A 9,808-nucleotide genomic window follows, 5' to 3' on the forward strand; every position below is an offset into this window, starting at 1 on the left:
TGGTAGAGCGCTAGCCTTGAGCTGAAGAGCTGAGGGACAGCACCCAGGCCCAGAGTTCAGGCCCCACGACCGGACCCAAAAAAAAAAAAAAAAAACTTTGACATAGAAAACCAAAAACATACAATGTAATGCAGGCAGAAATGAAACTCACACCTTTGAGGACAAGACCTTCACATACACACAGAATTAGTACCAGAATGGGAGACTTAGGACATTTCTGAAGTCCTGAAAAGCCTAAACAAATGTTTGTCATCAGTTTTCTAGGACTCCTTACAAGAAATGAAATGCCAAGCTCAAGGAAAAAAGGTTGAAGCAACACACACAGAATGCCCTAAAGAACACAGAGAATACAGCTAAAGAGCTAGATATATGCAAAGAATTGATAGTAACTGCTGATTTCCAACCTGTGGTGGCTGTGTGGTGAAGCGATACTCTCCTTGTTTGTCTCGATTGAACACAATTTTCCAAAGGACCGTGTCAAGGAAGAAGCTCTGAGAGACATTCCAGTGAGTTAAGAATTAAAAATGACTTAAGTCATTTGTTTTTAACATGCACATTTAAAAACATTCACACTATGCTGCATCATTAGTAAAAACTACAATACTCAAGCAAAGGGATAAAGAATAACAACATGACTTTTACAACAAAGATAAACCATAAAATTTATGATATAATGAGACTTCTATATTTCCCACAAAATAGTTTTCATATGAACATTCAGTGTTTCCAATATTAAATTAAGCTTATTTGAAACCCTTTTCTTGGCAGTATATTATTTTCACATAATACCTGATATGATGTCTGTATCTGTACCTACACATATGTATGATTTCATCAGCATCCAACACCAATATTTAGATAGTAAGCATAAGACCATATGAGTGGGAAGATGGGAGTTATACTATAGAAACAGTGCCTTAAATGTGCTTTCTATTGAACAACTTGAAAAGGTCTCTATAATACTATGTTGCATTACACATTATATCTCAAATTTCAATATCAAGTTATCTTTGAGCCTAGTCTTTTTGTTGTTGTTGTTATCAGTCATGGGGCTTGAACTCTGGGCCTGGGCACTGTCCCTGAGCTCTTTCTGCTCAAGGCTAGCACTCTACCACTTGAGCCACAGTGCCACTTCTGAAGCCTAGTCTTTAAGTCTAGATTTTTTCTAACAAATTACCTTAATTTTAATTAAAAAAAAAAACCTATTCTATGAGGTCCTAAAAATTTAGAACTGTCTCTTCTGCTTCTTACATTGCTATGGTCGTTTTGGGAGCAGACCAAAGTATATTAATAATAGCAAATGAGAACTTGCTAGCTTCTTTTAGAGAAGCTCACCTGAAGCAATCTTAAAAGAATAATAAATATGCAATATCCAATGGATCAGAGTACTTAAGACTTCAGCTATCACTCAAAAGTAAATACCAAGGAAAATGTCCCAGCAATAAATGCTGAAATTAGGTAAGCCCAAGATTGTAATTATTTGATGCTTTAAATAAACTCTTGTTATTAATAATCATTACATTTGTTGGGAGTACCAAACCCCACCCTCAAACTTTTTTCCTTACCTGAAGAGTCTTACATCACAGAACACATGGTACATGGCCACTTATGAACTCAACGTTCAGGAGCTACCTGGATACTCATGGGCTTTCCTTTCAATTAATTGCCCACTTCTGTTAACTGGCTATTCATATTTTCTCCTATCTGCATAAATGCAACTGTCAGTTGATGGAAAAGGTCAGACAAAGCTTAATGATCTAATTTCCATGAAACCAAGACTGTGGCTTTCTATGTTACCAGTCTCCTCTACTTTCCATTAAATTATCCAAGAATCCCAAAGCAACAAGGTAGCCATTTGACTAGCTGAAGTGCTTACCTCCACCATGATAGATACAAAGGCATTGACAAGAACAATGATGAGCATAGTTATCCGCCACTCATATGGTACACACATTATCTGTAAAACAAAACATTTTAATTGAAGTTGTTGTATGTAGCTGATGTTATAGCAATATATTATAAAGTCAAAATTCTTATTATGTGCCGCATCTACATACACATTATCCACTTAATGCTAAACAATGCCAAAATATGTATCATTTTAAATGATAAAACTCTCTCTCTCTCTTTCTCTCTCTCTGTTTTTGTTGGTCATGGGGTCTGAATTCTGGGCCTGGGCACTGTCCCTCAGCTCTTCAGCTCAAGGCTAGCATCCTACCATTTGAGCCACGGTGCCACTTCCGGCTTTTTCTGCTTATATGGTGCTGAAGAATGGCCCAGGGCCTCATTCATGTGAGGTAAGCACTCTACCACTGAGCCAACTTCCCAGCCCCAATAAAATTCTTAAGTAGCTGAACTTAGCATTAAATTCTATACATCCAAACTCAAAAACCAATCTTTTTTAGATCAAAACTGTCAACTAAGTCCTTCCTTTTAAAAAAGTCTGTCTTTCAACAAGACAGATTTTCATCTAATACTGGTCAAATTTCACATTATAATGAAGATAAATTCTTTAAAGAACTCTACACATCAATTTTAAGAAATAACATAAATTTTCACTAGATTTTAAGTTTGAAAATTTCTCCTTTAACATTTTTACCCCTTTTTCTTTCTTTCTTTTTTAATAATGTCTCATATGTGGCGAAGAATTCCTGGGCTCAAGCGATCCCCTTCTGCTTCAGCCACAGAGAAGCTGGGACTATAGCACATGTCACAACATCTGGCTAAAATGTGATTCTTTTTTAAGGTCTAAAAAAATAAAAGAAAAAATCCCACTGATTTATCCATCCTTTAGCCAGCAAATATTTAGTACTGAGGTACTAAGATACAGTGCTGAATACCAATGACGTGCCAATTTAGAAAAAATTATTGTGAACCAGATGCAAGGTGCTATTTGGGAGGCTGAGAGCAGGAGGATTAAGGTTCAATGCCAACCAGAGTGAAAAACTTGAAAGGTTCTTTCTCCACAGATTTTCAGGGTATAGTAACTATCATCTTAGCTACACTGAAAAGCTGAGGTTGAGAGGATCCCAGCTGCAGGCAAGTCCAAGCAGAAAAAGTCCGTAAGACACTACTTTAAAGGAAGAAGCTGGGCATGGTGGCATAGTCTTTTACTCCTATTTGCTGGATATGGAGCAGGAAATGTCCCTAGCATTTCTCCCTAGTTTATCCTATTATATTAAAATAAATCCTTGCTAAAACTTCAGAACAAAAATAACCAATGTGTGGATCAGTGACAGAACATCTGTGTATAAGGTCCTGATTTCAAACTCCAGTACCACCAAAAAGGAAAAACAAAAATTTAATTTTTAAAATTTCCTTACAGTAAGAAGGGTCTGAGATGAGGATAGTGCCACAATGATGCAGTCAAGAGATGATAAATCCTTCCTCAGCACCACATAAGCAAAAAGAAAAAAGCCAGAAGTGGCGCTGTGGCTCAAGTGGTAGAGCGCTAGCCTTGAGCTGAAGAGCTGAGGGTCAGCACCCAGGCCCAGAGTTCAAGCCCCACGACTGGACCCCCCCCCCCAAAAAGAGAGAGAGAGATGATAAATCCCAAACTAAAGTATAGCAAGTGGAACTGTAGTGAAGACAGAAAAGCAGGAGGTTGGACTTGGAGGGGTGGGGTGAAGCAGATGATGACGTATGTGCCTGTCTGTCTGTTGTTCTTTCTCTGCTCTATTTCTGACTTGGATATAAGTAATAGCCAGGTACTGGTGGCTCACATCTGTAACTGAAACTACTCAGGAGGCTGAGATATGAGGATTGCAGCTTAGGCAGGAAAGTCCATGAGATTCTTATCCTCAATTAGTCACAATAAAAGCCAGAAATGGTATTGTGGCTCAAGTGGCAGAGTGTTAACTTGAGCAAAAGGAGCCCAGGGACAGCTCCAGGCTCAGAGTTCAAGTCCTGGGATGGGGGGCAGGGGGAAAAGGTGATACCAAAAAAGGACTTAGACTTTAAAATGTTGAATTTGGGGAACTAATGAGAACAATCAAGTAATATTCAATACATCCTTAAGTGAGGGCTAAGCTCAGGTTATAAATATGAGGACTCATTAACTTATTGATGGCAAATATGGGTAAAGCCATGACTACATGGATCATCTGAGTAACAAGAGGAGGATAAGAATAAAGAGGTGAGGAACATTTAAGAAATAGAGTAGAACCACAATGGAGACAGAATGAACTGGCCAGAGAGAAACAAAAGCAACACAAAGTTAAACCAAGGTTCCTGAAGAACAATGGCATGGTTGCAGTCTAACAATGCTGGAGTCGGGCTGGTAAGGTGGCTCAGTGGTAGAGTGCTTGCCTTGCATGCCTGAGGCCCTGGGTTCCATTCCTCAGCACCACATAAGCAGGAGAAAAAAAAAAAAAAAAGCCAGAAGTGGTGCTATGGCTCAAGTGGCAGCGTGCTGGCCTTGAGCTAAAGAGCTGAGGGACAGCGCCCAGACCCAGAGTTCAGGCCCCACGACCGACCTCCCCCCACCAAAAAAACAAACAATGCTGGAGTCAAGTAAAAAAAGGACACAGACATAGCCCACTGAACTTAACTAGTAAGACTGTTAACACCCTTAGTAAGAACAATTATCAGTAGAATAGCAGGAACAGAAGCCAGACTAGCTGGTAAGTATTTAGGTGGTGAGCTGAATGTGACAGGGCAAAAATAAAATGTATTTTAGCCGGGCTCCTGTGGCTCACGCCTGTAATCCTAGCTACTCAGAATTCATGGTTCAAAGCCATTCCAGGCAAGAAAGTCTGTGAGCCTCTTATCACCAATAAACCGCTCAGAAAACTGGAAGTGGCGCTGTGGCTCAAGTGGTAAAGTACTGGCCTTGAGGTGAAGAGCTCAGGGACAGCACCCAGGCCCAGAGTTCAAGCCCCATCACCACCACCAACAACAAAAAAAAAGCGTTTTATTTTTGTCTAAAATGCATACCCAAATTTCTGAAAGGTAGCACATAAGGAACTAAGACACTACTGGTAATAAAATTTTAAAATCTACCATGTTGACACAACACTGTAGAAACTACAAAAACTTCCTTAACCTGATAACCTATACATTAGAAACAATATATTCAATGATATTCAATGATAAGATATGAAAAAGCATTACCTTGGCCAGGTGCATGTGGCTGTGGCCTATAATCCTAGCTATTAAGGAGGCTGAGATCTGAAGAGTCTGGCTTAAGCCAAACTCTTTTAAAACTCTGTAATTAACCAGAGAAAAGCAAGAAATCAAGGTGTAACTCAAATGGTAGAGTGTCAGCCTTGAGCTGAAAAGCCAAGGGGCAAAATTCAAGCTCCTGAAATTAACCTCCAGTTACCAGAAAAAATTTAAAAACCTAAAAGTATTAAAAGAGGCATCATGGGCTGGGAAGGTGGCTCAGTGGTAGAGCGCTTGCCTTGCATGCCTGAGGCCCTGGGTTCGATTCCTCAGCACCACATAAGCAAAAAGAAAAAAGCCGGGAGTGGCGCTGTGGCTCAAGTGGTAGAGCGCTAGCCTTGAGCTGAAGAGCTGAGGGACAGTGCCCAGGCCCAGAGTTCAGGCCCCACAACCGGACCCAAAAAAAAAAAAAAAAAAGAGGCATCATTGTCTTTAAAAGTCAGGAGCAAGACAAGGCTACTACTAGGGCTGGGAAGGTAGCTCAGTGGTAGAGTGCTTGCCTTGCATGCATGAGGCCCTGGGTTCGATTCCTCAGTACCACATAAGCAAAAAGAAAAAAGCCGGAAGTGGCACTGTGGCTCAAGTGGTAGAGCACTAGCCTTGAGCTGAAGAGTTGAGGGACAACGCCCAGGCCCAGAGTTCAGGCCCCACAACCGTACCCCAAAAAAACAAAAAACAAAACAAAACAAAACTAAAAAAGACAAGGCTACTACTAGCATCAGAATCAATATAATAAAACATGAAAAATCTTAAGAAAATATAAGCACCAAACAGTTTGAGATAATATGTGACGACTAAATAGAAAGTGCTGGAGAATCTAACAATGTGTCAAATTTTTAATTAAGCTTCTGGATGTAAGATGAATTTCTAAAATAACTGCCCTAAATACACCAGCCTCACCTGAAGAAATTAAAAGCCACCATTATAAATAGATATCACTTATAAAGGGGACAAAAACAATAGGCCAGGAGTAAATCTTACAAGATATGTAAAATCATTTAGAGAATATTATCAGACAGGAAGTCATGCTGTGGCTCAAAGTGGTAAGAGTGCTAGCCTTCAGTGCTTAGGTCCTGACCAGGACAAGCACAAAACAAACAAACAAAAACACTAAAAAAACTTTAAAAAAAAGAATAATATCAGACCTCAAGAAATAGACATTGCTTATGGAAAGAAAACTCATTCCTCCCCCAAATTTCCTAATAATCTCAGTGTAATTCTAATTCCAATAATGCTTTTCTTGGTACCTGACAAACTAAAAATAAATTTAAAAGAAAAAGCTCAAGAACAGGTAGACTGAGGTAAATCACACTCATTATTACATAGGCATAGTAATATGGACAATGTGGTACTAACTGAGACAAAGATAAAATTAAAGTACAAAATATAAAACCTAGGACTCCTCTTTGGGGCTTTTCTGTTTGGAGACTCCTTACTTTCTTTTCACAAATCCTAGATTGCTGTATCTCTTAGCAGAAAGCAGCAAGAGAAGTCTGTTGCTCCTATTTCCTAATTGCAGTTAGGGTTTCCATCCCAGAAGAGGGAATGAGGTAAAGAGAGCTAACTGCTAGGTAGATGGGGATTAAAAAGTGGATTGTGCCTAAGAGTTCCTGCTCAAACACTTCTTTCCTATAATGGCCTGGGTGTCCACTCAACCAGTGTAGAGAGTCAAGTCAGTGCAAGTACAAGCCATCAAGTAATCACCACAAAGCCAAGAGAAGAGACCTAAGAGGAGCTCCTTAATAGAAAACTGCCCTTCCAGAAGATTCCATTGGACTCTTCTTCAGAGCCCTTCTCTTCAGTCTCCCTACTTTGCTTTAATTGCTTTAATTTCACCTTCAAATAAACTTGCTCTGTCTACTTTTTAAAAAAAATGGAAAAAGAAAAAGATGTGAGCTATTGGGTACAGTGGCTCATACTTATATTCCCACTGCCTGGAGAGGTAGGAATCAAAAGGCTTACAGTTCAAAGTAAGCCCCAGAAAAAAGATTAGGAAGCCTTCATCTCAGTCTATAAGCTGGGTGTGGTGGCTTTATTCCTGTGGTCCCAGCTCATGGGAAGCCATGGATAAAAACACATAGACAGACAGACAGACACACGGCTTATACTCAAGAGTCTGGGTGTTGGGCTGGGAAGGTGACTCAGTGGTAGAATGCTTGCCTTGCATGCATGAGGCCCTGGGTTCAATTCCTCAGCACCACATAAGCAGAAAAAAGCCAGAAGTGGTACTGTGGCTCAAGTGGTAGCCTTGAACTGAAGAGCTGAGGGACGGTACCCAGGCCCAGAGTTCAGGTCCTACGACTGACCAAAAAAAAAAAGAGTATGGGTGCTGTCTTGGGGCTGTTCAAGGCTAGCACTCTACCACTTAAGCCACAAGCTCCTCTTCTGGCTTTTTTGGTAGTTAATTGGAGATAAGAGTCTCACAAACTTTCCCACCCAGGCTAGATCCTAAGATTTCAGCCTCCTATTGAATAGTTAGGATTACACAGGTACCTGGTAATACCTATTTCTATTTTGGATGAGGGCTCAGATTATTATGAATAAAGTCATATGTAGACAACTCAAGAAGCAGCATTAAGCTGGACATGGCAATACACACCTAAAACCTAACACTACTAGGGAGGCAGAGGTAGGAAGATCACAAAGTTGAGGCCAACCTGGGCTACATATAGAGAAAGAAAGTAACACATAGGGCAATGATATATAAAGATCATTGTTTTTCTTTACCTCTTCCATCTTAAGACTAAGGGACATTAGTAGACAAAGGGAAACAGAAGGAAGCAGAGACCAAATAACTATAGCCAATAAAAGCTTCTATATAGCCAATAAAAGCTTCTATTTTAATTACATTCTTTATTCACTAGAGTATAGGTTAATATAACTGTATCTTAAGAAAGGTAGAGATCGCTGGGTGCCAGTGGTTCATGCCTGTAATCCTAGCTTCTCAGGAGGCTGAGATCTGTGGATCATGGTTCAAAGCCAGCCTGGGCAGAAAAGTCCATGAGTCTCTAATATCCAATTAACCACCAGAAAACCAGAAGTGGTGCTGTGTCTCAAGTGTTAGAGTGCTCACCTTGAGCTGAAGAGCTCAGGGACAGCACCCAGGTGCCAAGTTCAAGCCCCACAACCAACGAGAGAGAGAGAGAGAGAGAGAGAGAGAGAGAGAGAGAGATGCTGGAAAAAAGACATGGAGGCAGCTTAGTCTTTTCTTCAGTAATATAAGAACATGAGTGAGACACATCTTGGAAACCCTTGTATGAAACATGCTGAATCTCATTTGGCTGTTTAAATTCCATGTATTACAGAAGTATTATTTACTATTACTGTCTTAACTACCATTACTCCAGAGACTATCAATCACCATAAGTAGTAAATGATATGCCTGAGCCTTACCTGAAGAACCTGGTCAACAGAGGCAACTGGATGCAACATGATGAGTAATATGAAGACATACAAAATAATCACAGATACAACAAAAAAATCTGGAAAACAAAGTGAAAATCAAATTAGGAAATTTCTTCAAGGGGACTCACTGGGTACCGTGGCTCAGGCCTAATACTAGATACTCAGGAAGCTAACATATGATTATATAGAGGTTCAGGGCCAGACAGACTAAACCAGGAGATTCTATGCTCAATTAGTCAGCAAAAAGCCCAACTGGAAGCATGACTCAAGTGATATAGCTCATGTCATGAACAAAAAGCCAAGCAAGAGGCACTGATTTTAAGCCTCAGTACTAGCACAAAATACATAAAAAGGGATCCAGTAACAAGGGTATACTGTCATTCCTAAATTTGGTTTGAATATTTTTTATTTAAGTTGATGAAATAAAGTATATACTATTATTTCCTACAAGGAAGATATCTAAAGCCCATTAGCTTTAACTTTAATAGTATTTGAGAAAGTAATCAGTACTTTCAAATAAAATATATATCATTGTAGACATTTATTTTTATGCCCTCCAAATAGGTAGCTACAATATTGTTAATATCAATATATAACTTTACAAATATGAGAATAGACTACATATGGCAAAATGAGATTATCATGTAAAACATGCTATCACGTAAAACAAAACGTGTCAGCTATTATTGATTGTAAAAATACTGAACATTTATTTTCAGGACTAGGTATTTGCTGTTTGTAAATGTGGAATAACCTTACAGCTAATTATGGAAGCTGGCAACAGTGAAAACATCTGACAGTAGCTCTCTACCACTTTCCTAACTCAAAAACAAAAACTCCTTCTTGGGGCTGGAAAGGTGGCCCAGTGTTAGAGTGCTTGTCTTGCATGCATGAGGTTCTGGCTTTGATTCCTCAGAACCACATAAACAGAAAAGGCCAGAAGTGGCGCTGTGACCTTGAGCTTAAGAGCTGAGGAAGAGCATCCAGGCCTAGAGTTCAAGCCCCACGACAAAAAGAAAAAGAAAGAAAAAGGAAAAAAAAAATCCATGCCGGGCACTGGTGGCTCACGCCTATAATCCTAGCTACTCAGGAGGCTGAGATTTGAGGATCTCAGTTCAAAGCCAGCCCAGGCAGGAGAGATCATGAGACTCCTATCTCCAATAAACCACCAGAAAACCAGAAGTGGCGCTGTGGCTCAAGTGGTAGAGCGCTCGCCTTGAGCTGAAGAGCTGAGGGAACA

At 39.8% G+C, this 9,808-nt stretch overlaps 1 protein-coding gene across 4 annotated transcripts in view; it reads right to left on the reverse strand.

Annotated features, from left to right (window-relative positions):
- Atp13a3 (ATPase type 13A3) overlaps positions 1-9,808 on the reverse strand; it is a 100,060-nt gene that overhangs the window by 10,043 nt on the left and 80,209 nt on the right. For 2 of the 4 annotated variants that reach the window (XM_013019428.1, XM_013019429.1), the window contains 3 exons: positions 8,557-8,645; positions 1,877-1,957; positions 405-491 (listed from right to left, as the gene is read on the reverse strand). In XM_013019428.1, the coding sequence (XP_012874882.1) occupies positions 405-491; positions 1,877-1,957; positions 8,557-8,645 (257 nt within the window). Of the gene's footprint in view, positions 1-404; positions 492-1,876; positions 1,958-8,556; positions 8,646-9,808 lie in introns of those variants that run through there. The other 2 variants (XM_013019430.1, XM_013019431.1) reach the window with 1 other exon arrangement.

This window comes from Dipodomys ordii, unplaced genomic scaffold (assembly GCF_000151885.1).
Source record: "Dipodomys ordii isolate 6190 unplaced genomic scaffold, Dord_2.0 Scaffold45, whole genome shotgun sequence".
NCBI classification, from domain to species: Eukaryota; Metazoa; Chordata; class Mammalia; order Rodentia; family Heteromyidae; genus Dipodomys; species Dipodomys ordii.